The following is a 26,397-nucleotide window of genomic DNA, read 5'->3' on the forward strand; positions in this document are numbered from 1 at the left end:
GGGGAGATAAACAGAACTGACTTCTAGCTTCAGCGTGTCGCGCAGACTGCGGCAACACCCCTTTTGCGGTTTCGGTTTCGCCGCGTGATCGCAAAGGAGGCGCGCGAAACGTCATTTTTCTCTTTGTCGGCACTCTCTTGCAGATGCGGTGGAAGTTGATTTCTATCTTGATTGGCGCTGCTCTTAGCTAGTTTATCACCGCCGCTCATGAGGTATTCTCGCTCCCTGCGGCTGTGCGGAGACTCGTGTTTCAAGGAGTACCACACTCTGAAATACTATTGAACATTTTGCAGTTCTGAGTGATGCCGACACCAAAATACTGTTCCTAATTTTTTTTTACTATTTATTCCCGACTTTATACATCTTGTACATTCAAGATCCGCAATAAACTAATTTGACCACCCGGGAAAGTTTTCTTCAAAATAATTCGACCCTCAAAGGGTTAACTGCTTCCTGGGCGCTCCCATTGCGGGTAACAAGCAGTGGCTGTCCGCATCAATGAATGGCATTGCTATAACAACTGCAAAGAGGGGTAATGGACGGCAAGTGGTATGTGAGCTCCGCCGAGACATCGCTCTGGTGGTCCTAAAGGGGCCTTTTAAACAATCTGAGAAGGTTGCTGCGGCAGCCTGTCATCTTGAGAAATCCAGAAGAAACACTGAGGCGAGATTGCTACTAGCATCTCGCCACGTACTTCTCACTGGCTTGCACGAGAAAACCCTATGTCCGTCAGCCTTGCACGCTTTATGCAAAGCTTGCCAACATCCTTCTCCTACGCATCCAGGTGCTCCACGGAAGATTCCTCGCGTAAACAAAGCCCTAGAGGGAGGGAATGAATCCTCTGCCGGGCCTCCTGTGAGGACAACGTTGAGGGAGCCGGCCCTACCGCGTCATCGCTGCCATCATCGCCGTCACTATCCGATGCAAGCATGTTCGCGACGATCACCTCATCGGTTGGAAGCACTTAGCTTTCACATCTATAGCTGTGTGCTTTCTTTTTACTGGCAACGTCGTGTATTGCCGATGATAAGTGGGTGGATCAGCTATCTTCCATTTTGGCGGCAAGTCAAATGAGGCTGAGAAACCACGTGGCTAAGAACGATTTCGACGCAGCCAGCAAAGTTGAACGCAAGCGATTAGAGCGGTTTGCAGAATTGCACTGAATAAGGATCCAGCGAGCAATCTGGGAGCAGTGCACTTGGAGCGGTCAATTCATGTTTCGGAAGGTGGCCTGGCGTAGAGCTATGGGCACAGCCCATTCGTGTTCAGAGGGGTGGAAGGGCGATGAGAGAGAGGCGCACGGAGAAGGCTGGAAAATGAGCGCGCGGCGGCTGTTGGCACAGCGGGCCATCGTGCAATGGCTCGAATTTCTCATTTTCTTTTTTCTTTTCAAGGATTTCGCATTTCACTACCTTTCGACACGGACTTCCAGCAGCCAGACTTCATTATTATAACCAATATTGCGGCATTGGGGAATTGTAGTAAGCGGGTTATTTCACCATGGAAAACATACAAAAGTTGATGGTGCAGCAGCTTCTCATTGTTATAACCGATGTACAGTGGAACCCTGATTATACGAATTTCTCGATACCGCAATAAAGCGTCGTAAAATGCGGGCGTCATAAAATCCGAACGTAAGTTATGCCTATAGAAATACTAATTTCGCCCGACGGATTTACCAGAAACTTCAATGTAAACTACTAACATACTCTGCAGGGCTTGGAAACCCAAATTACCAAGAAAGTAAATGGGATAAGAATTAATGCTACAGCACAGGTACCAATCATGCTTTATTCAAACAAACCTTTATGGCACTCCACTGCCCACTGCCGCGATTCCCGCCAGCTGGCGTGAACGCCGCAGATCGCAACATTGTCGTCAGCCTCCATGTACTCTAAGAAGGTCATGGTGATGTTTAAACCCTCGAAATCGGCGTCGGCAAAGCCTGCATCGGCCTCGAGCGGCTTCGAGGTTGTTGCGTCCCCAGCAGAGGAGGCAGTCTCTCGCTTAAAGCCACAGTGCATGAACGAGTTAGCGATTGTGCTTTGCGACACTGCGTTCCACGAACTGGCAATAAAATGCATGTCTTCGAGCACAGTGATCTTTTTTTCCGACTCGCTGTGCTCCATAGCCGCCAGCCGACGCTGCACTAACTGCTTCCGGTACCCTTGCTTGACACACTTAATGATGCCGGCATCTAGCGGCTGCAGCCGGCTTGTGCAGTTGGGCGGAAAAAAAACGACCTTTATGTTCCTCAGGCTGGACTTATCGAGTGGGTGGCATGGTGCATTGTCCACGAAAAGCAATATTTTCCTCGCCTTAGCACCCATTTTGTTATCCAGCTGCTGCAAAAAATTGCTGAAGAGCAAAGACGTCATCCACGCCCTTTTGTTGAAGTAGCTGCACGGCAGCGTCTTACAAGTTGTTAAAGCACCAAGGATTTGCAAACTTTCCAACAACAAGCACGGGTAGCCTCTCGGAGCCGTCCTTGTTAGCACAGAATAGTGCTGTCACACGCTGTTTACTACGCCTGCCACCATGACAGCTGTCACCCTTAAACGCAGTGGTTTGCTCAGGCTGCATATGGTAAGAAATACCGCTCTCATGGGCGTTGAAAACGTCGCACGGCTTGTATGCAGCAATCATCTCCGGCAGCGACTCCATTCACTCGTTCACTGTCAAAACGTCCACGAAAGTGCTTTCTCTGCAGGAGCGGCTGTACACAATCCTGTTTCGTTTTTTAGAGTGATTCAGCCACCCGTTCGATACCTGAAAGTCGTCGATACCCAGACTCAATGCCACAAGGTCCGCCTTTTCTTTTAGAATAGCGCCGTCAACGTTGATCGCACAGCTCTGTCTTTGATGCAGCCACTTGACGAGAACTTTTTCTAACTTCTCATACTGTCCTTCTTTTGCCGCTTTCCACTTGAGCCTGAACTTGTTGGCATTATGCAATATCACCGCTTTGTTTTCCAGGATTGTCTTAAGCGAAGATTTGGGTATCTTAAGGTCCCGGGCAATGCTGGCTTTCGTGGCTCCATGCCGCTTTTCCACTTCATCGATAATATTTAGCTTATCGCCAAGCGACAGAACTGTCCACTTTTGGGACATCGTGCATTGTGTTGCTCCACACAACTCAAAACCTCCACTGAACGCTGGTCGCTAGGATTACGATGAACACGTGCGATAAACCTAGGCTTCTCCACGCTACCTTGTCGGCGATCTGCTGCTGGAAAACTGGAAGGAGAGAGACGCTTCCCCAATGCGACGAGAGGTGACGCCGCCGAGAAAAGAGGGAGCAAGTGATTGTTAAGAGATGGAACAGAGAGCCGGAGTGAAGAAAGAGACCCGCAACACTTTTCTTTCGTCTGCCGTTTCGTCCCGCGCTTCACGAGGGTCGTCGTATAATGCGGGTCAGGTGTAAAATTGCGTCGGATAACCGGGGTTTTTAATGCATTGCTTCTATGGAGACTTCGCTGGGACTGCACTAATCCGTCGTAAAACCTGGGTAGTCGTAAAACCCGGGGATGTATAACCGGGGTTCTACTGTATTGTTAAAACTGGTATCATTATAAGTGGGTTCGACTATACAGCAGAACCTCGTTCATACGGTTTGGAAAAAGAAAACGTAAGAAAAACATACTAACCGGGAAAACGTACGATCCGAAGTAACTAAAAAAATTCGACAGACTCAACTATTGTTGACATCTACGTGTTGCGAAGCGTTACGCAGATCGTTGCAGCACGAGATGCCAACGCGCATGGAGCTGGTGATACAGTCGAACCCGGCTATATCGAACTCGCAAGAAAATGCCCATCAGTTCAATATAGAGCATAATTCGATATAAGCCTGCTAAATAATTGAATGTCATAAAAGCACATACCATTTAAAAAATCACTTTATTGGGGAAACTAGCTTAGTTTCGCATGAAATAGTCCTGCATTTTCTTCTGCTTGGGCAATTTCGCTGCCTGCGACGAACACACTTCTCCACATTGTCTAAGGAGTCGGAGCAGCTGAGGCCGCATTCGCGCAGAAGCACCAAACTAGTGCGAGTGCACCAATCACTTTGGAGGAGAAAGGACAGTCGTTGCTTTCCTCATTTTGCCCACTTTCACTTATGATGTCAGCAATGTAGTCTTCGATTCTGAGCTCTGCCGTGGTCACGGCACCATCATCTGCACTCACAAACTCGTCCACCGTTGATTCATTGACAGCTTCCGGAAATTCTGACAGCTCACTCCAAACTTTGGCAACACCGGCAATGGCTTCATCGCATTCATCAGAATTTAATCATCACCGAGCACGCGGAAGCCGGCATGTCAGAAGCTCTTTCGCATGAACCACTTGTACATGGCCATGCGTATGCATCGGATGCCACGGGCACCGGGTCGTGAGTTTGTCCGCTTTAGCCCTAATCTCCCCCTTATTCTTCAAGATCGCACTGAAAGTGCTCCTCAGAATCTTGCACGCTGCGGGGACATCCGACTTCTCACCGCGTTCAACCCGATTTATGATTTCGAGCTTCGTGATGAAAGGCTAAATCTGCCGCTTCATGACTACACGGTGGGAGAAGGCCCACAAGGCGCAACACAATGAACTAAAAATGCAGCGAGACAACTCGCACTTTCGCCATCTTGCATGACGAGGGCACAAGAGCCTCTGATTGGCTTTCTGAGCAAACGCTGCCGGTGGGCCAGGATAATTTTTTGTAGGGGGTGTCGACGGCTCGCCCAAGCCAGCGCGCTCACGGTAGGAAGAGCGGTTGGACGGACTCACGCCGCTGGGTTTCCCTGCCAACTTCTGGGGGCACTCTTCCACCGCTTGACGTTCTATAAATCGGGAGTCGTTGCTTATTTTGTTCGATGTAAGTGTAATTTTTGCTATATATACTCACTGTAACTACACCATGCCGAGAAATTGTTCGATATATAGAATAATTGGATGTAAATGAGTTCGACATAGTCAGGTACAACTGTACTCCGGCGGCCCGAGACACGTTTTATTGTTTTCCTATTGCATGGTGTTTTAAGAGGGCGATGGGAAACCGAAACGTAATCGAACTGGTGGGCAATGCCCGATGCAGCCAAAGCGAAACCTGATGTCCACATTGTGCCATCTGCAGCACGGAACGGCGGTGCATTTCGATTATCACCTGCTAAAAGCGTGCAGCACGCTACCGATAGCACTACGCACCATGCCCGGTAAAACGAATAGGTGAAGATGCTTATCACAATAGGTTTAGTGGCAATAGCTGTGAATTCAGAGTGTGACAACCCAGGCGGAGATTTGCTGGTTGGTACTGGAATAAGAAACTATGCATGCCGTCATTTTCACGCGAGACGGGCGGCTATATACTGTTCTCATTTGTGCGACCCCTGCACCTTTTCTCGTTCACATGGTATCACATGGTTCACATGGTATCGTTCACATGGTAAGCCGGAAAACGTGCACGACCACAGTCTGCAGCAGCAAATGGCGGCACATTTCCGTTACCGCCTGTTGAAAGCGTGCACTACGTTCTGACAGCACTACACGCTGTTAAACAGATAGGTGAAGATGCTTATCGCTAGAGGCCGGATTTTTAGGCATTAAAAAAGCACGTTTTAGGCACCAAAAATAGGCAGGCAAAACAAAGTTTTAGGCCTCCAACGTCATAAATATAGGCACAATAACATTTTACATAAATGCAAATAATTTCAAACGAAGACGTGCGCGACCTGTATCTACGACAGGAAAACAAGAACTGTTATTGTTGATGATGTCACAAAGGCGCCAACAGTTGAACATAGCTGTGCTATTGTCCCATAAAACTGCTGGACTAATGACGATCAATTGCCTTAATTCAACAAGCACACTGTTCATATTCATGTTCAGTGGCCACTGTCGCTTACTCGAGCGTCGCATATAGTGAAACAGGCATGAAAAAGAGTAATTGAAAGCTGGAAATACTGATTAAAAAAGGTGCTATGTCATGTCTGCCTGACACAATTAAATTAAGACACAACAAAACGGACAAGTAATAAATGCAATAGAGACGACGATTTATTAAGTAATTAACATGTTCTTACATGAGGACTGTTTAGGTACAACGTCTACGGAAATCCAAATGCAGGAGTCGCTAAGCTCTTCTCTGATTCTTCCTAATGTTTCTTCATACAAAGGCCAGAGGTAGTTCTTCCGCAACGTAGACTCAGACAGCACGTTGTGGTTGCAATATTTCCGTAGGAATTGTTTTAGTACAGGATTTTCAATCTTGACCCAAGGAGTATTTGCAGCCACTAGGGCCTCGCACAAATCGACGTTGAAAGCAATTGTCAAAAACGACTGTTTGGATGTTGAGGGCTTGTCGTGCTTAACCTTTGCCAGGGGACCTTCAGTCTTCTCATGCTGTGTCAGATGGTACTTTTTCTCGCAAGGGATCTGCGCAAATGCGTTAGGATTTCTTAAATACGAAGCGTATATTCAATATCACAGCATCGATAAACATGCAAAAATGTTGTAATCAAATTGAGCCAAATAACAGGTGTAATAGGCCGATTAAGGTACCGTATTTACTCGCATAATGGTCGCACTCGCGTAATGATCGCACCCCTAAATTTTGTCGTCAAAATTTCATTTTTTTTAGTTCCCGTGTAATGATCGCACCCTGAACTTGCCGCAGCGATATGTCGTGTGCCAAGTCTAGCTAATAATGATCGCGCTTACCATCTGTCGAATGCTACGCGAACGACTCGTCTGCACGCACCAAACATTCTTAAGTAGATGCCTCATTTCATTACTTTCATCACCTTCCGCACTTCCATGGCAAAAAGACGTACAACCAAACTTGCCTTTATTATGGGTGGGCTTTATAATGGTTGTGGTCAACAAAAACAAAAAAGGCGCCTTTAGATTCTTTTCATCTGCACTCGTGAGCACGCAACAAATTGCGCGCAGCAATGATAGTAGCCACATTTACACTGATACGTTAAAAGTGTACCTTATTCATAAGCCGACACTTGTAACACAGCTAAGATATTCGCCTACCCTTAGCGGAAACGTGCCGTGTTCGGATAGTAGTGAAGACAGATGTCGCAGTTTCCGCAACATGCCGGCCATGTGTTTCTATGTCACTGGCAGCTAAGCGCGCCCATCTCTGTCCCCTCAAAGTGGACATGGCTACGTTATTGCCGCAAACTTGCCGATATTAACGATATTATTCATCACTGATACGGAAGAAACTGTTTCAATGCACGTAATGTACTCACGAGAAGAAAAAAAAAGATCGCGTTCGGCTTGCTTCGCCGGCCGCCATTTTTGTTTTGGTGTCCCGCACCCGCATCCCGCAGCAAACGCGGGGCGAAAAAAAAATTTTTTTTCTCGCGGGAAATTTAACCCGCGTAATGATCGCACCCCTGAATTTGCGTCAATTTTTCTGACAAAAAAGTGCGATCATTATGCGAGTAAATACGGTACATTCTTTCTACGCGCATCAAACTCTTGCTATATAATTCCCTTTTTTGTTCGCACTTGAACTATTGTCAGTTAGTGTGGGGAAACACGACATCCAACAATCTAGAGCATATTCACTTAGTACAGAAAAAATATCTCTGACATACATATAATGCTCCCTACACTGCATCGACAATAACTTTCTTCATGAACACCGGTGTAATTCCAGCGTATAATCTATACAAATATTGATTAAGTCGTGTCTATAAGGCAGAAGTCTATAAGAATATTTTTAATGTGCATAAACCGCCCGAATGCAAACTAGACCACCACATTATAGCACAAGACACTTCGAAGACTGGGCAGTACCGACACCACGGTCAAACTATGCGAAACAGTGTCTGAGGTATACATTACCCACACTCCTAAACTATTACAATTCGGTTGGTTTCAATCTCTTCTCTTCATCTCTCAATGAGCTCCGGCTGATGTATGTGATTGATTTGTAATACTTCTATGACCATTATATGTGTATTTTTCCTTGATGATCTTCGTGACTTCTTGAGTAATGTATATGATGTGCAATATTATGTATGTACGGTATACATGTGTATATTTGAATGAAAGAATGTGATGCTGCCTCTGCCCAAATGAGTGATGGGGGACTTGTCAAGCTGTTCAATGGACAGCTTTTTTCCTCCACCCCCCCATCTGTATCTTACAAGATCTGTACCTTACAAGATGGAAAATAAACTTTCATTTCATTTCATTTTAAAATACTAAGCATGCTGACATGCTAGCACAATATAAATAAATACGATAAGCATCAATAAACATTCCAACTTTCACAGTGAAGTACTCGAACCTTCCTGCCGTGTCCCATTTGATGGTAGAACTGCACTTCATCAGAGGGCTGCCACGCGTGTCATACGACCACAACGTGCTTGAAGCGCAAGGAGAAGCTTAGCTTCCACGGACGTAATATTAATTTGACTCTGCACGTGCACGGTGTGCGACGTCAATCCGCTAAATTCCACAGTGGCAAGTATTAAAGCACCACGGCGGTGGATAAGGTAGTAGAATTCAATTGGGTGCTAACTTGGCGTGGCGTACCTCGGTAATTCTTGCTGGCATACACATGTTATTTAGCCGTGCAGCTATCAGGTGGACCTCGTTTTAACGAATATTTAGACCACAGCATAAAAACATGCTCCGTGCATCATCTTTCTGAAACATCGTCTTTCAGTATCAACCGATCAATTTTTCGTTTGATCAACAAACGTCTCAATGTTCACTTAACGCAGCACACAGGGACAGTACATAGAATTGTGACTCACTACCACAAGGTTTCTAACACATTTCGTCCCAATAACCTCAATGGTATTGAATGTTTGAACAAAAGCAGGCACCCAAAGGAGCGCTGTCTGCATTTTTCTAAACAATACAGGTGCCTCCTTCCTTTTCTTAGCTCAAGGGACAATATAACCGAAAAGCAACAACAGCGAATCCCGGCCATGACTGCTAGACGCCAACCAACGCGGCGCAACGGACGACTTCACAGTTCCGGAATCAAATGAAACGCTCACGGCACGTAAAAACATATCGGCTCACCTTTTTCCCGCACGGTTCGCAGAACACAGTCTCTCCGTTTATTCTGTAGCATGGTGAGTCAAGTGTCCGCTGTCGAATCAACACACTCCTGGGTGTCTTTCTTTTCGGCATGGCTGAGAAGGGCGGTCCGCTAAAAGACCAGAAGGGGGGGATGGCCAGGTTGTAGGGAGCCAACATGGAAGCGCTGTTTCAAACAGAGCTTGCATGTAGGCCATGTAGGCTCCCTAGTTGGGTCGAATCACGTAGAGCCAATTTCTCCCCTGGCGGTGAACACCTTAAAAAGTAAATTACAAACAAAACCAAAGCCGCGTGCGCATCACATCTTTCTTCTTTTCCTGTTCACTCTCTTTTCCTCTGACGGCTTTCCGCAGTTTTGCATTCGCCAACCGCTCGCGCCATGTCAGCGCAGCGGCGTATGCTGACCAGCACGTCCCATTTCAGTGCTGCTAGCGGTTGTTTTCCGGGAGTTAGTTGAACTAGAGGACTAAGTTGAACATCATAGAGTTCCGAACAGTCAATATTGCCGAGTAACATGTATAACGGTCTCAAGCTGCACTTAAAAGCGAAACTTAAGGCTAAATAGTGTTCATATAGGCGGCAATTTTGAAAAGAGGCATTTATAGGCATTTATAGGTGTTTATAGGCATCTATAGGCATTTAGGCACAAACACCAAGATAGACATTTATAAACACTATAAAAGCACCATAAAAGCCCTTCTTAATTAACCTTTAATTCTTGCTCATATATCAAAGTGGGGCGATAGGAGCGCCAGGATCAAAAAGGAATTTGCCTAAAATCCGGTCTCTACGTACCACAATACAATTGGTGGTGATAACATTGAATGCCGCGTGTGAGGACCCCGAAGAAGATTTGCTGGTACCGAAACGAGAAACTGAGTTCGCACCGGCGTTTTCGCGTGAGACAGGTGGGCGAATACTGTGGTGAAGCTGCTGCGGCATCAACAGATATCACCACAAATCCTATTGCAGTAAGTATCTTCGCCTATCTGTTTGACAGCGGGCGCATGGTGCTGTCGGAAGCGTAGCACACGCTTTTAATAGGTGATAATCGGGACGCACCACCATTCCTGGCTGCAGACTGTGTTCATATACATTTTCCAGCCGCTAGATCTCATGTGAACAAGAAGAGGCGCGAGGTGCATGCTATCGAGAACAGTATATATCCACTCAGGTGGTCGCATGCCGCCGCCAAACCTGTTGCAATAAGCATCTTCACCTATCTGTTTTACAGCGCGTGGTGCATAGTGCTATTGGTAGCATACTGCATGCTTTTAGTTGGCGATAATCCAAACACACTGCCGTTCGCTGCCGCAGCTGGCAAGATGTGGTCATCATGTTTCGCTTCGGCAGCATCCGGCATCGCCCACTAGCTAGATTTCGTTTTGGTTTCCCATAGCCGTCTTAAAACACCATGCAATAGGAAAGCAACAAACTGCGTCGGTGTCTCAGGCCGCAACAATCCGTGCAACACCTTGTGTTACGTAGATATCAACAATAGTTAACTCTGTCAAATTTTTCGTTACGTCTGATTGTACGTTTTTCCGGTTAGTACATTTCCTCTGGCATATTTTTTGCAGGACGTATGAACGAGGTTCTACTGTAACTAATGCAATCATCCTATCCGTCGGGTTCATAATAAGTCGGCTCAACTGTATTCCTGCTAGCCCTCCTGTTTGTTTGTATTCTCCTATGGGCACTAAAATGTTAGCTTCTCTGTAACGCTCAGCTGCCTGGAACCTGAGCGCTTTGAGGCACAATATAGGAAAATGAAGTTTCTCATGTTATATTCATAGCACGTTCTGAATATGATGGGTAGGGGTTTCTTAAGCTCTCAACTACAAAAAATAAAAGTCTCGTGTTGTGTTAGTGTCTCCTGTGTCATGTAAGGTAGTGCTATACATTTCTTACGTCCGTGCTGAACTACGGCACACTGTTACACATGACATGGAAAATGCAACTTCGAGTGCAAAGGCGCCTGTGCACTAAATAACTCTGGATAGTCTGTATTCACCTGGAGCCACCCCATCCTGCTATGGTGTCTTTGTAGCCCCAGTATTTCTTTGGGACGTTAAACCACATCAATAAATCCCTAAATACAGCATTACCAGAATGCAATTTTGCCCACATTTACAACACAGTAAAGTGACGTCATGTGGTCGCCTTTTCTATGCAGCGACCAGTACTATTCCTGAGGTGGTTTCCATTCACACCAACGACGTTCACGGTGATGCAGCAGCACACAGTGCAGCCGGTAAGTCCACCAATTGCTTGGGACACTACAGATGGCAGTCAGTTTAACAAAAAGGCACGAGAGAGCATTCCCTGTTCATCAACAAGCTCTAGGCAGATGCATTACACTCTCTGGTGCAGCCAGATTATAGGGCGCTTAGAGATCACTCTTAGAAAAGTTTGCACTTTTTGGTGCTTATCTTCTCCTCAAAACAAAAACCATCTTGAATCTTGTGTGAATTTGCCTTCTTTAATGTTGCGCACCCGGTACTTCTAGGTCACGAACGGCATGCGAATTATCAGCACAACGTCATATTCTGGACAGAAAAGTAGCAAGCGCACAATTTTCAAGAAAGGAAACGCAAGCAATAATACTGACGACGATTATTGTTTGGGAACAAGATAAACCCCAAGGAGTGAAAAACTTCTCTTGGAGTGTAGAAAACCCAAAATTAAGTGTGCGCAAAACAGTTCGCAATTACAGCAATATCACTGTGGTGGCACAGCTCATAATAGAGACAAAAATAATAGAGGCATTTGGGCGTCCTTAAATGCACAGCATGCAGGGATCCTTACCGCAACAAAGAACATGTTTTGTTTGCATTATTTCAAGCATAGGTAAAGGGGTCATCACAGCTGCAGTAAGCTACTGCATGGCAGGTGCATGTAGGAACAAGGCATGCACCTGCCTCACAATACTGTTGCCGACCGATTTTCCGGACCTCGCAGGAACCGAAAAATAGTCGGAAAAATCGAACAGTCAGAAAAACTCGGTTCAGCCAAAAAATATATATATACTATATTAGGCTTAGGGTGGCTTACAAAAATCTCTAATAATGCCCTGCCTAATATACTACGCTTGGAGGCAATCAGATTTGCTTGGATTTGCACAAGAGTGACGTCTCTGCATACAGTCTGACAAGACCGTCTCACTTTGTTGGCGATCTGCGATCTCCATTGCTGGAGATCACCATGGAGATCAAAGAAATGAGCCACATTTCTTCACGCCACTTCGCTGTCACGAAGGCACATGAAGTGGTGCCAATCAAACAAATTCGAAGCTGCAGAAACACACACAAAGATGCAACGTCGTCTCCAAGACACACCTGCTTTGCAGACACACCACATGCAAATAGCAACCGAAACTTTAAAATAAATGAATAAAAATGGATCCCGCAATACATGGCTAATACAATAGTGCTGACTGTAAAAGAAATAAACTAGGAAATGTGCGGTCCCCTAGAGCATTTTGTCGGTCAAGGAAGAGCGGGCATGGGCCTCCGAGACTGGAGGATGTTGCGCGCTCTGCATTGGGCCTCTTCAAATTTTGGAGTTCTGGCAGCCAGACGGCAGCTAGCTCGTTCCGGTTCTGATAGGAAGCCACGTGGGCTGGGGTCCCAAGACAACCTGAAGCTGCCCGAAGTTTGCAGAATTCAATGTTGGGACAGCTGGCCAAATGTAAACATGCTACCAGCACGGCGGCGCACGGCTAGGCCGGCTCACGCTCAGTGTAGCCGGCCCATTTATGTGTTGCCACCTTGAAAATATATAGTTGCATTCATAGATATAGCAAGTATGTGACGTCCCCTCGGGCATAATCTTGGTTCGCCCGCCAAGCTCAGTGGCCTGCTAAGCTCGGCAGGCAACATTGGTCACCACACCGCAATAAACACCAATGAGCACGGCTGCTTGGTGGTCATTTATCGTTCAGCACCACCACGCTGCGAAGCATCCGTCTAACAGAGGGTGCCTCGAGCCCTCCCTTGTTCACGAACCCGTGTGGATCGTGACAATAGATATGATCACTTTCGCGAGATTTCACACGACTCTGCACAGGACGCGCATCGGGCCAACCTCACCTTGCACAGTGCAACAGACCGCCTCCGATGCGTCTGATGCCAAGACGCGAAACCATGCGTGATTGTATCCCCGAAAATGATCGCTCGAGGATCCCTGCTTGCAGCGATCGCGTCGCCCACTGGCGACATTGATGAGTTGGCAATGTGTCATCACTTGACAAGACATGAAAAAACAGGATATCGGGTACGTTCTATACACATCAAATTTCGTGCCGACCTACTTGGGCTTCGATTTCAGAAAGTGTGTTTCGGCTGATTGTGCTTCTTGTTTTGACCCTAATGGTGGATCCACACGACGGACAGCTTTGCGAAAATCTGTTCCGCGGACGCTTATTCCGCCGTCCGTCTGACTGCGAAGCGCATCCGCACGACGGACGGAGTCAGCAGACGACCGCGCCAGAAAAATAAAGATGGCGGCATGGCCCGAAGCCACTGCCGTCCGTCTTGAACCTGTCAAGTCGTCGTCCACTGTGTGGCCCATAACTTTCAAACTGAGGCTTGTATTTGGTTTAAATTTATGCCCAGAAGCTTTGACAGCAAAGTATTTGTGATGAGCGGGCACCGTTTCAGAAAGCCATATTCAGATTCTCGGCGTGTAGGCTTAGAGTGGCTGTATTGGCTGAACATGGCCTTGAAGATGTTGCGGTGGCCCGGGCAGATCTTAGTGGCCGTAAGCTTCAAATGGTTGCTTGTTTCTATCACTCTAGATGGCGCCATCGGTGTAACAGACTTTGTCATATGTGTTTTTCACTCTGAATGAAGATGAAGATTGAAAGGAAACGATGGTTAGCCACAATGGCTGTTGTTTTGTTCGAATTGGATGATGACGAGTATTTATTTCATCGTAAGAGGTCTTGTTGGCAAAAGGACTATATCGCCAACAAGCATCTCTGTATGCAAAACCACTTGTACCAAGAGCTGTTGGTCAGTGACATTGAGGAATACCGGATGCTGCTTTTAGTGACAAGAGAGCAGTTTCTTCAGTTGCTGCCAAATCGTCTCTTTGGCTCTCGCGCTTGCGTAATCGGTGAGAGTCATGTCCCACAACACGGGGAATTGCTCCACAACATGCAAGAAGAAAGTTGCCTCGTCGTTCAAGTTCATTGCAGTCGCTCTTGTGCGAGTCGCGAGCGTAAACGGGCATGAATGTCAACAGCGATGAAGCTGTTTCAGAAAGATCCCAAAGCCGCGCTGGTGGCCGGACTAGAGCATGCCAGGCTAAATCTGCAGCATTCGACCTCCAGAACACGGATGCGAAAAATTGCTCGGCATTTTCTGTCTGTGGGGGTTGCGGACAATGCGAATCCGTGACACGTAGTAACGTGATACGTCGTCCATCGCGGAAAAGACGGATTTAGTCCGTCGTGTGGATGCACCATAAGGAGCTTGGGATGCGGCTAGCGCATGAAAATGCACGCCACCTGTCACCAGCGAAAAGTTTCACACGAAAAACAATATTGGTTGCGATCATGAGAGCAATAAGCTAATGTACGTGTGCCTATTACTCAACCAGTGCATTCTTAGCATCAACGACCTGAAGTTTGAACACATATCAGTTTCGAGCTGCCACCTAAGCATACGACGGAGAGACAGAGCGGACACGGGTTAGCCGCAACACCTTCGCTAACTGCAGAAAAAGGAGCTATCGCCGCATACATACTCTAGATTTGTGAAAAAGAACACCACCAGAGAAAGGCTAACCGAAAATCTACCGCAGTGTGTGGGAATGAGCGTCTACAACTTACACGGAACACGATGCAAATAACATGCAAGCATGAAAGCGTGGCACGCTGATCACCACCGGAAAGAAGCCTTCATGGAACATACACACACAAAAGCTTCAAACAGTTTACCGCCACTCCTATTGCATTGCCTCGCAATGCGGAACGGTGTGTTAGCATCTAAGAAGATAACGCTAGAAGTAAGGAAATTCGAAGATGACCGTACACAGTTGGCTGGGCAAGGTAAAGTCCTAAAGCGCCTACGTTGAAATTTATCAAGTGCCCACAAAGGTGGTGGCGAGCACCTATTACCTCTTTTAGTCGTCGGCTAGCCAGAGAACTTCCAGAGAGCAGCCATAGCAAAATCATTCTGGCTGGTTCTGGCAGCCCACGGGTAGCCAAAAGTGGAAAATCGAAGAGGCCCATTGAAAACGTGGGCGTCACGATCTTGGAGACTATCAGCTGAGCCACTGCAAGTCAAGCCTGGCCATGCCAGCGGGAAATCCAACATGGCGGCTCCCCAGCATCGGGTAACATCGCTCGGAACGAGCGATTTAGTCTGGAAAATTGAACTTTGGGGCCTAAATTCGACCAAATTTTCGGAATCCGAAAAATCTGTCGGCGACTGTAGAAGGTGGTGCTGCATGTAACTTTACCTCAGCAACCAAGGATGGAACTGAGATTCTGCAGCGAAGTAAAATTGACTTTTGCAAACAGTACACCAACCTGTGGATGCATTCTGGGTTTGTAACAAACTTAATTCCTTTTCATTGTCATCGAGGTGATGAGATCAGCTGCACTGAGAAGCATCGACTGGTTCTTGGTTCAAATTTCCACTGTTTTTACAATTATTGCAGAGCAATACTTTATATAAAGCACATAATTTACACGTCGGACTTGTTTGCTTCTCATTTCCAAACCTGCGATGAGCCCTTTACATGGACATAGGCCGTTTCTTTCATTGATTGGGCTGAGAAGTTTCCAGCAATGCTTTAGAGTCAGGTAATGCATGCAGTGAATACACATGCTGGGCTCAGGATGCCGAAAGAAAAATCGGTGCAGTATTGTCGCCAATTAAAGGGCAGATCACAAACACCTACAATTAAATTCCAGTTATGCCGTCGGAGGGTTCCTCAGTATCAGGTAATGCATGCAGTGAATATGCAGACTTGGCTCAGCATGCCGAAAGGGAAATCGGTGCAGTATTGTTGCCAATTAAAAGGCAGATCACAAACGCCTACAATTAAATTCCAGTTATGCCGTCGGAGGGTTCCACACCATCGCACGCTGTCAGCTCCGGCACGGTGGTTGCGGTCATCATGATCCTGGTGCTCGTAGTCGCTGTTGGCGTGTGGCTGCTGTATGCCTACCGCAACCCCCAGACGCCTGCTGGACAGCTCCTCATCAAGGTGAGTTACTTCACAGCCCACTTTCAAGAGTATTCATTGTTGTGTGTAGCGCACAGCAACCTGCCATAATGGCTTAGCGGCTAGGACGTTGTGCTGCTAAGCACAAAGCTGCAGGATCAAATCTGGGCCACCACAGCCTCATTTCGATGGGGGGTGAAATGTTTAAATGCCTGTGTGCTGCATAGTAGCTGCACATAAAAAACCTCAGGTGGTCAGAATTACTCCAGAGTGCTGTAGCTGTACCTCTGTGCTGTACCTCTGTGCTGTACCTCACTGTGCTGTACCTCCTAACCAGATTGTGGTTTTGGCACGTAAAAGCCCTTTTTTTTTTTTCAGTGCATTGCATTTGTTTGTTTCTAGCACAGTGGCAGCATAACCCTGGAGGCATACAACATTCTTGTATACTTTAAGCAAGAGGCACATTGTACAATGCAGCATCTGATAAGATGCGCAACACATCTGAAGATTGAGTGCTCAGGGTGTTTCAGCTTTATGCCTGCAGAAGATACCCATGTACTCACGCAGTCATTCATTCACAGCTCTAATTGCTGTGCCATAATTCTACATATTCAGTGGGACAAAATTGGCTGCAGTTGGGATACTGTGTCTAGTGAAACTTTTCGCAATGAATGTTAGATGTTTTAGATTGTGGTCAGTTGCAGCTCTGTCACATTTCTCCATGAGCATCTGTAAGGTCTGCTGCTATAGCCAAGCATGTTTGTGGGGCACGTTTTTTGCCGAAATCGGCTGCGTGAAACGCTACTCTTATCAAGTTTGTACCGTTGCATTATCCGTGAAGATATTTTGAGTGTCTGGATACTTTTCCTTGCTTGCAGTATCGTCCGAGCCAGTGGAGGCTCCACGGTGAAGCCCGCTACACGGCTGCCACCTCGGTCCATATCTGAGGAAGCTGGCCAATGGCCAACGATTTTCACGAGAACGTCGGTCCCTCGGGAGCAGAGACATGACATCGAAAGGAGGGGCCAGTTCTTCCTATGGGGACATCAGCTCCACTGGCTTCAAGCACTGACTCATCTGTTCAGCTCTCCCCCTATTTCCCTTCTTCTATTCACTTCCCTCTTGTTATGCTTGGACTCGTCTGTGCAGCAAGCAAACATGTCGTGGCATGTTTTATTTTGGGCAGTCAATGGAGAAAGACACAAGCAGCGGACTGCCTTCTCCGTTGACCATTTGTTTTGAGTATAGTAGATGTCTCAGTGGGCAGCAGGAGCAGACATGACAAACAAGTTATGGGTCCACAACCCTCCCTTTCAGCACTGTCAAGTACAGTAAAACCTTGTTTATATGCACCTGCTTAATAACTAATTCTGGTTTAAATATAGTTGCGATGAATCCCCCATCCTGTCACCATCGAACCTAATGCATTGGCTGACCTTACTTAAGCCGTAGTCAATTAACACATTCCAAATGGTTAGTATTTACTTCATTTTTTGGCACAAACAAGTGTGGAATTGTGAACTGTCATACGCGCAGACCATAGATAGGCAAAATTGCAGTGCATGGATCTTTCCCGGACTACGGTTGCCACTGATAGCGACATCAAAACATGGTAGCCATGACGTGCTTCCGTCTCCCATAGCTTCTAGTACTTCCACGTCTTCGTCATGGATGACGAAGTGGATAATGGCCCTTCTGTATCTGACATGGCTAATGCATTGACCGCCTTAAGGGCATTCACAGAGAAGTGGGGCCTGATGGTGAAACTGGCTCGCGGACTTGTGGAGTTAAGGATGCCGTTGTCACTGCAAGGCTGCTACAGTGGCAAGGAAATTTAGAGTTTGCTGCCTGCTTGCAAATTAAACTTGTCTTTCTGTGTGTTTAAGTGAGAACTAACCCCTTTATTTTTTTTTGGGGGGGGGGGGGGCAGTAAGTCTATAGCTGCTCATCTACCATTGACAGTTAATTAGTACATTACTTAGTGCATACTTGATCCACATCTCCCACCAACTAACGAGGTTTTACTGTACTTTGACAAGGAAGACAGCAGTAGTGCAATGCGAACGAGTACTTGTTGGTTCAGTGAGAAACTGCCGAATGCCATGTCGCAAGATTCACGTCTTGTTTGTAGCGATCATTAATGAATGTGGGTCAGCGCTTGAGATTTTCAGTGTGGAGCTAGTGGCATCTAGCGTCCAGTGCAAACCTTTTGTGAAATGCTTGTCGTTTTCACTTGACTTAGCTGCCATATAAGTTTGCACTGGAAAATTTATGGGAACCCTGCTTTAACCCTGGCCCTCAACCGACTTGAGTGTTGGGCGGAACAGAGCTTGCTTGCTCTTAGAAAACTTGGAGACTAACTGTGGTAAGTTGTCTTCACTGTTACGAGGGCCCACCACGAGGTTAACTGGACACTGATCCACTACTGCAACGTTTCTTTTTTTTTTTTAACAACATGCTGGTAACGGTGGGCTTAATTTCAGTGCAGTGGTGTAGCCTCTGTTGTGCAATTCCAGCTGTACTATGGGTGTTGGGACGTGCCGCAAGAGCTGGCACCTTTCATCAGTGGAGTTCTTGGCTCTTCCTAGTTGGGTAGTGCTTCAATTCCTGGTGTGGATAGCCTGTGTAAATGCCCACACAACTGCTCACTGCTTGCTTCTCATAGGTGCTGCTATGTCATGAGTGGTGGTCTCGCACAGGGAAGAGTGAAAGCACTCCGTAGCATTGCTGGTGCAGGGCACGATAGATCAAAAATTTATGCACCTATCACCGCACGTCATCTTACTACTGTAGTCGGTGGCAATAGGCTCCTAGGAGTAAAACCTTATGCAGTAGACATGCATGGCTCAAGCGGAGCAGTCGTGCACGTAACTGACTGCAGCAGCTATTTATTGCATTGTTATCACAGCTAGCATGCTGCGTGTTGCACCTGTTCATCCACACTGGAAAGTATTCAGCGCTTTAACTAAGGGAAGGGAGATGGTGGCCTCCACACTTTTATAAACAGTCCTCAAAATTGATACCACAACTTGGTTCTGGAAACTGGAGGACAATACAGTCCCTGAACTGAAGTCAGGTGATTACACTCCAAAAGCATTCCTCACAGTTTTTTTTTTTTTTTTCTTTAACTTGGCAGCATCAGCTTCTATGCGAAAGGGCTGGAGAGTGGAGATCGGGAGGCATTTCTCTTGCAATGCCTCTCTGTAGAAATTGAAGGGGAGTGCTGGTGCAGGGCCTCTTTCAGTCAAGAGGCAATGCTGTCTTCAACTTGGTCGTCGAGGCCACCTTTGTCAATCTGGGGTTTAATGCTTATGAATGTACAAGGAATTTGCAAACTTTCTGCTGGAATTGCTGTGGTGCTGTCATTCAGGCACCCACAGCGCTCTCTCAAGTTGATTGTGAAAGTCACTCCGCACTCATTCATTAGCTTAATTTTGTAACAGTTTCTGGTAAGACCTTATTTACATGCGGCCGCTACAAGGCTGAAAGGCTTTATTTGCTTGGAGGCTACTGCTGCACTTACATTCCATTGTGCTCTTGACGCAAAAGTTTTGTTTGGGTCTACGTGGTGGGCAACATTATGTAGCCACATCAGTGTTTAGATGTAGCACCCATTCAGACAAACTCAAGGGATAGCTTCACCAAATGGTCCGGAATTTCTTAGGCTGCATGGAGGTATCCCCTATGTATCATACAAGTCGTAAGACATTGACTGAGGGACATCGCGAGGATTTTTACAGGTTCACAGAGGTCAACACATGCTGCCACTGTTTGTGCCTTTAGCCATTGCTCACAGCTTTTCACCCGTAAGCTTCTGTAAGCTTCTGTGTTAACAACACTCATTTACTGGCAGCAAACTGACAGGAACCAAAAGTAAAGTTACCTCATGCGCATTGTATAATGTGTTCAGCTTGAAAAAAGAAATTCACAATTCTGTGCTAGCTAAGTGATTCAGCATTGCACTAGCACTGAATTCGTTGGCACATTTCATCATCTCCACATTAGTTGGGCGCACTACAATGCACAGATTGTGACAGTGCACCTTCTATTATGACTGTGGCTCCTCGGCTTTCACTAATGTTGGAGCCAACACGGCGAACTTAGCTTGGCTGTACCATCCTGTCTGCTCAACGTGCTGTTTTCTCCGATGAGGAAAACTAAGCTACCTCGCAGAGGTTACTGCTGTGGACGTAGCAGTGTCCTGCCTCGTGATGAAAGCTGCTTCTGTAACACTGCACAGTTCTTGTGTTGGCAGTGTAATCTTCTGAAAGGTAAACTCGTGGATCTGACCAAATTACAGACTCGTCTTGCAGACAGAACATCACATATCTCACTGGCACTAATTCTGGAAATGTGTAAGGGCATTGTAGAAAGACAATTTGCAGCACAGTTTGGTGCTCCTCTGTGGATTGAATCAGTGGTTTGGATTCATAATGTGAATTCGCTTTTAGTAGGCACAGGTAGTTGTGATAACTGTTTCGAAAATATGGCCCAACGTTCTTTCTGCTTTGCACCGCGCTCTAAATTTAATTCCAAGTCACAAGGAAGCCGCACAGGTGAATCTCTTCTAGCTGACTTCCCTGCAAGACAAGATGTTGCCACACTTTCACAAGTACACCTCTGTGGAGGAACTTGATAGTGCGATTTCAAATGTCACTACCTGTAAGTTCATTACATCTACTTTCAAGTGCATCAATCACTTTCGTGACCACGAGACAGAATTGCATTGTTATCGTTCTGCCTTCAGGATTCGTCTCCACTGAGGCATATCCGTGTGCTTTTAGTGCTGCAGTGGTTTAGAACATGCTAAATGACAATCTCTTTCTTGCAAGAACCTCGTAGCCCTGCTACTCAATATCTAAACAAAGTGCCTTTCTTGTTGTAGCAAGGACAGAGCACAGCTTTCACGACATTGGTCGTGACTGCTTGTTTCATGCTGCCTTCAGAGCTTCTCACTGCTTTACCTTGGAACATATGCATGCTTTGCACTCTGTCCTTTCCTGTCCATGGGCCAGTGCCTGTGCATTTGAAGGCAACACCATTTGCGCTGTTTGTCAGGTCTCTTCCTACACGCTGAGGGTCACAGTTTGTACCGAACATTCGGACCTCGTTACTTTCTTCTTCGTTTTCCAAGCCCAACTTATCTCATTCCCCCCTTCCCCAATCTACTATTGATATAATATTCAAGAGGGATGCAAAATGAGTGGCTCACTGCATCATGTAGCTGCTGTTGGATTGGCCTATGCTGGTCAAACACTGTGTGAAAGAGGAAAGGTCAAGAGAATGCACAGAACTGAGAAAGACTGCAGCAACTGGAAAATGCAGTGTAACAGCTTACAGAAGCTCACAGAAGGGCACTTTCATAAACTGTTAGTTGTACCAACCGTCTCGGTGTCTACCTGGTGTCACCTGGTTTGGCCATGGCTCTTGTCTATCCTTACTATGCCCTTCTTAGTAAGCAACTCGCAACATTCCCGACAGTGGTGGATTTTTTTAGGAAAGCCCTAGCAGCTCTGTTTCTGAGGCACTTTTTATTTTATTTTTATGTTATTTTTTTACTTTTATACGAGCCGTAGCAACTTTCCCTAAGTGCAGCGATACATGTTTTTTTAGTTGCGGCAGTTTTTGTTGTACATCAGACAGAGTGACACTTTTTTTTTTTTTTATGCGTTCAGTACCTCGCTTATTCCATTGTGCGGAAGCTCTCTTGCTGTCAATAGCTACATTGGCCACTATTTTCTGTTGAGGGGGAGTGTTCTAGCATTCTGACTTACGTTCCTTGTGCATTATTTTACTGTTGTCAAGCGTATGGCTCGGTTATGCCTGCTAGTTTTACATCTGCATTCTCTCTCTCTCACATAATGTTACCTTTTCAATTTCGACAAAGACATTACTGGACGTGTTCTTTCATTTTTTTTTTAATATGTACATAAGACAGTATATGTAGTTATAGTATCATAGTTTATAGTAGCGCTTAAAAATATAACTTGTTACTTTCTTACGGCTCACGTTGTGCCTGTGATGCTCATTATTGCGTAAACCTGCTTTCTTTCTTTTTCTTCTGACGGGTAGAACAAAAACGCTAGAGCGGACTCACAGAAGCAGGCAAGATAGTTCTTTGCACGATCATCAGATGCGCTTCCGTTGTTAAGCATACAGCCTCACTCAGTGTTAAGCAAGTACCCTGTGCCTCTGGAAAAAAGGTTATGGAACATACATCTTGAAAGATACCTGCAACAGGTCTGATCCTTTATCTGTCTGCTAAAAAAATTCAACTTGAAAGCGCCTTCATATGTTTCCGGTTTTTCATGAGTTGGTGCAGAAATTGAAAAAAAGGAAAGGAAAATGTTCGTAGAAAACCTATCATTAGATACCTCGCAAGGTCACTGCAGGCTTACAGCTTCCCTTTGACCAAACCTTCAATGCAGTGAAATCCATTGTCCGTATGCATGTATATATATACCCGCAGACAGTCATGTGCGAGTATTTCTAAAAATTTCTTAGGGTTGACACCATCCTGTTTGCATGTGCAAGCCAGCTCGAATGCCGTGTTGCTGCAGTGTCCAAAAATAAGACTGGTGCACGCTGCCATTGTCTGTATCATGAGAAAAGTGAGTGATTGATCAATGCATGCACTGGCCCCTTTGCCACTGCTATACTGTTGATATATATTTACGTCTGTATACTTGGTGCCACAGTGTTCAACGGAATACACAAAACAAAGTGAATGTAACTTCGTCTTTTTTTTTTTTCCTGCAGTTTGCAGTTTGTTCAAATTGGTATTTGACTCCAAACTTCATGGGTTTGGTTTGTTTCCGTAATATGTTCATACCTTGTTTTGCTACAGTGTGCTGAGATATAAGAAAGGAAGTTCTATTTGCTGTGCATTTTGGGTGCTGCGTTTTGACCCACAACCTTCCTCATGTTTTTTGTTTTTCAAGCATGGCCATCACTCTGAGGGTGATTAAGCTTTGCATGTGCAACAAAGCTATAGCATTTTGGATATTACCTTACTTTGTTGTCCCATTAAAGGATCAAAATGAGTGTCACTACAGCTCCAAATTTAAGAGCGAGAGATCGAGGTTCAGCCCGTATTATTTCCATTCAGCAGTTGCAGGTCTCATGTTGGCTAAGTGCATCACTAAGTCAGGCTGCCACGTGCTGCCGTCAAGCGCTCCAAGAGAAACATTTCATGCTTTGTGCACCTAACTCAGCCTTGCAAACAAGCCAGCAAGTCAGCCTCAGTAAAATCTATTTACTCTTGCTGCAGGCATGCAAGTTTGCTTAGTACAGGCGTTCAAAGTTAGAATGGAGGAAGGAGTCAGCGGAGAGTAGTTAACAGTACTTTGGAGCAGATTGAGAAGAGCTGGTCTGTACAGTACTCTGTTTTATATGGCCCTTGTGCCACAACGGTCTGTTGTGGGATCCATGATTGTTAGCTCACCCAGCATTAATCGCAAAATGGGTGCTCAATCATGCAGTGGAGTACAGGTGCAGTAGGGAGGTGGGAGGCAGACAAGTGAGATGGAGGAATATAGCAGTGCCAGTCACTTTGTAGACAGAAAGTCGGTGTTGTTAACCATTGTACAACCAAGGAACTTCGTTATGAAAATTGCAGCGCTACTTTTTTGTTTCCACCACAATTTCACACTTGTGCTGATGCTTACATTGTAGATATTTTCTCCTACTAAGTTCAAGACCTTCAGTGTGTACAAACATGCATGCTGTCAAGATGTTTGAGCATTCCTCCAGGTCTCCTTTTGTAACTTTTTTTTTCCTTCCCCCCCCACCCCCGACACACACATTGTGTGGTAGCCTAGCTGTTGAGTGACCCATATATAGTGAATAGTTCCGTCTTGTACAGTGGCACTTGGAGTCTCGAAAATGTGCTGGAAGGCAAGACCAGGTAGAAGTCTCACTGTGTGGGCAGCAGCACTATGGAGTGCGTTCCATATTTCATGGAATGCCATTTGCCAGATTTGGTGTCGTGCTCCTCGTGGATGAAGGGAAGAGAAATGGAGTTCCATGCTTGTTGCAAGAAGTCATGACTGCAGCAGTGCATGTTGTACAGGGAAAAAGTGTCAGTCACTGTTGGATCTGTAGTTGCAGAATCTCCTAAGCATTTCTTTTTCTTTGTCAAGTTTCTTCTTCAAGGTTGTGCAAGGAATATATATCAAGGTTTGTAATTAAAGCAGCATCTCAATATGATTCAGCCCTGCTTTGGTGCAGGTTCTTGGTTCGCATCTCTTGCCTCGTTTCTTGTTTTTGCAGTGTGTTAATGGGAGAAAAATTTTTGCATGTGGAAATTGCAGTGTTTTAATGTAAAGAACTGTGCTCTTCATCATGAAACACACAGTTTGGCTTGTAAACACATGCAGTCATGATTACCCTGCATGGTACCTCCTTGATTTCGTACTTGTGCTCTTCTGTCTGTTGCCCCTATAGTGAAATTACTTTTTTTTTCCCTCCCAATTTCTATGTGTTTGGAGATCTTTTTGTGCAGTAAGTCCTGAGATTTACCATTCAATGGGTCATTGTGAGGCATCAGCTTTGCCAGATGAGTATCATTAAGCATACTTTTGTGGACTGCTTGCAGTGTAGCATTCATGCTCTGTAGTCGTCGACATCTGTGGTAGTGTGCGCTTGGGAAGCAAGTGTGTGGCACATTTTAACTCCCATCCCACATCTTGGAATTCTAGAGACAGGATGTCAAGTCTCAGACAATGCAAGTAAAAATAGCAGATTTATTTTGTTGCTTATAATCCTGGGATATTTTTTTATTCTTAACTGGCTAGAATACCTGGCATTGTACTACCATTTGTTAAGTGTGGCGTAGTAGTACTTGTTAACCATATTGTGTAAAATAGGCATGCATTTCACATATAAATATAGAAAGGTAAGTAGTCTTTCGCAGCCTAATATGCCAAATTTTGTCCTTGCCTTGCAAGATTGAGCAGGGAAGTAATTTTTCATGCACTTGCATCCATAGTAGTGCAGTCCACACAAGCATTTGCAAGCAAAGTTAGTTTACAGCTCTAACGGGGCAACATGTGAAAACTTATTGCCACTGTTGAGCTTGCCACGTAGGCTTCATTCCAACCCATGACTGAAGGCCTCCCTTTGGGACCTAATAAATTTGTGTGTTTTGATGGTTGCATAAGAGCCTTTGCCCATAAAGAGCCTCACTGTTTGTCACCTTGGCAGTACGTAGCACATCAGATATTGGCATTCAATGGAAGTTACAGCAGGCATTGAGAATACATGTCAAGCAGCATGTTCTGCTTCTGCTGTGGCATAAGTGTGCTAGTGTTCTGGCAAGTAGGATCTGTCTGTCGTCAGGTGACCAGTAGTCTGGCTTCAAAGCTCTCAATAAAAGGCATACCTGTGGCCCTTTCTTCTTTGTAACAAATGTTGAACAGCATGGTAACTGCTGAAAAAGTGTTTTTATTGTATACGTATATATAAATATATATATAGAGAGAGAGGTCATTTTTAAAGTGTGTTTGTTACAGTTACAGATTTTATGCAATGCAAGATTTGGTATATACTGTGTGTTTGATCCTCCCTCTGCTCTGCATTTTTTTAAACATTTGTGACACCATTTTTAATATGAATAAAATGAATGCTCTTTAAACCTGTCCTTTGGGCAAACTGGCACGTTTGCTGCGTCGTCATGCCTCCAATTTCAACCGAGTTCACTGCTCTTGAAAACTCTTAAAAAAAATTTTGTGCTTGATGTACCCATATAGCCTAGCAAGATATTGCAATCAACATTACATTCTATGTAGTTGCCCATGAGAGTAATACAAAAGGCGTCTGCCCAACCACTTTAATCTCCATGTGCAACGCGCTCCATTCATATGCAACTGTTTTATTCTGCTGACAACGCTTATGTCAGCCGCTTATACTTTGTTTCATACATAGCAGTCAGCGCTAGAGAGACTATGCAAATAGTGCAGTCACGAATCTGTCACTGTGAACATTCAACAGTGAAATGACCTGTGACCTGCAATATCTTCTACAGAATTCATTCCAAACATACTACAAGTACAACATATGGTGTTATTGTTGCGTCACACCACCTATCATTTGTATGCCTTAAGCTTGAAGTATTTGATCCAATTTTTTGGTTTCGTATGCAGGCGGTGCTTTGTG

At 45.5% G+C, this 26,397-nt stretch overlaps 1 protein-coding gene across 1 annotated transcript in view; it reads left to right on the forward strand.

Annotated features, from left to right (window-relative positions):
- Positions 1–25,882, forward strand: part of l(1)G0289 (plexin domain containing lethal (1) G0289) — a 95,667-nt gene extending 69,785 nt beyond the window's left edge. Inside the window, exons 12-14 of the mRNA XM_050186953.2 lie at positions 11,240–11,317; positions 16,130–16,284; positions 17,121–25,882. Of these exons, the coding sequence (XP_050042910.2) occupies positions 11,240–11,317; positions 16,130–16,284; positions 17,121–17,189 (302 nt within the window). The 3' untranslated portion in view covers positions 17,190–25,882. The remainder of the gene's footprint in view (positions 1–11,239; positions 11,318–16,129; positions 16,285–17,120) is intronic.
- Positions 25,883–26,397: the final 515 nt, after the last annotated feature.

Source organism: Dermacentor andersoni, chromosome 2 (genome assembly GCF_023375885.2).
Source record: "Dermacentor andersoni chromosome 2, qqDerAnde1_hic_scaffold, whole genome shotgun sequence".
NCBI lineage: Eukaryota > Metazoa > Arthropoda > Arachnida > Ixodida > Ixodidae > Dermacentor > Dermacentor andersoni.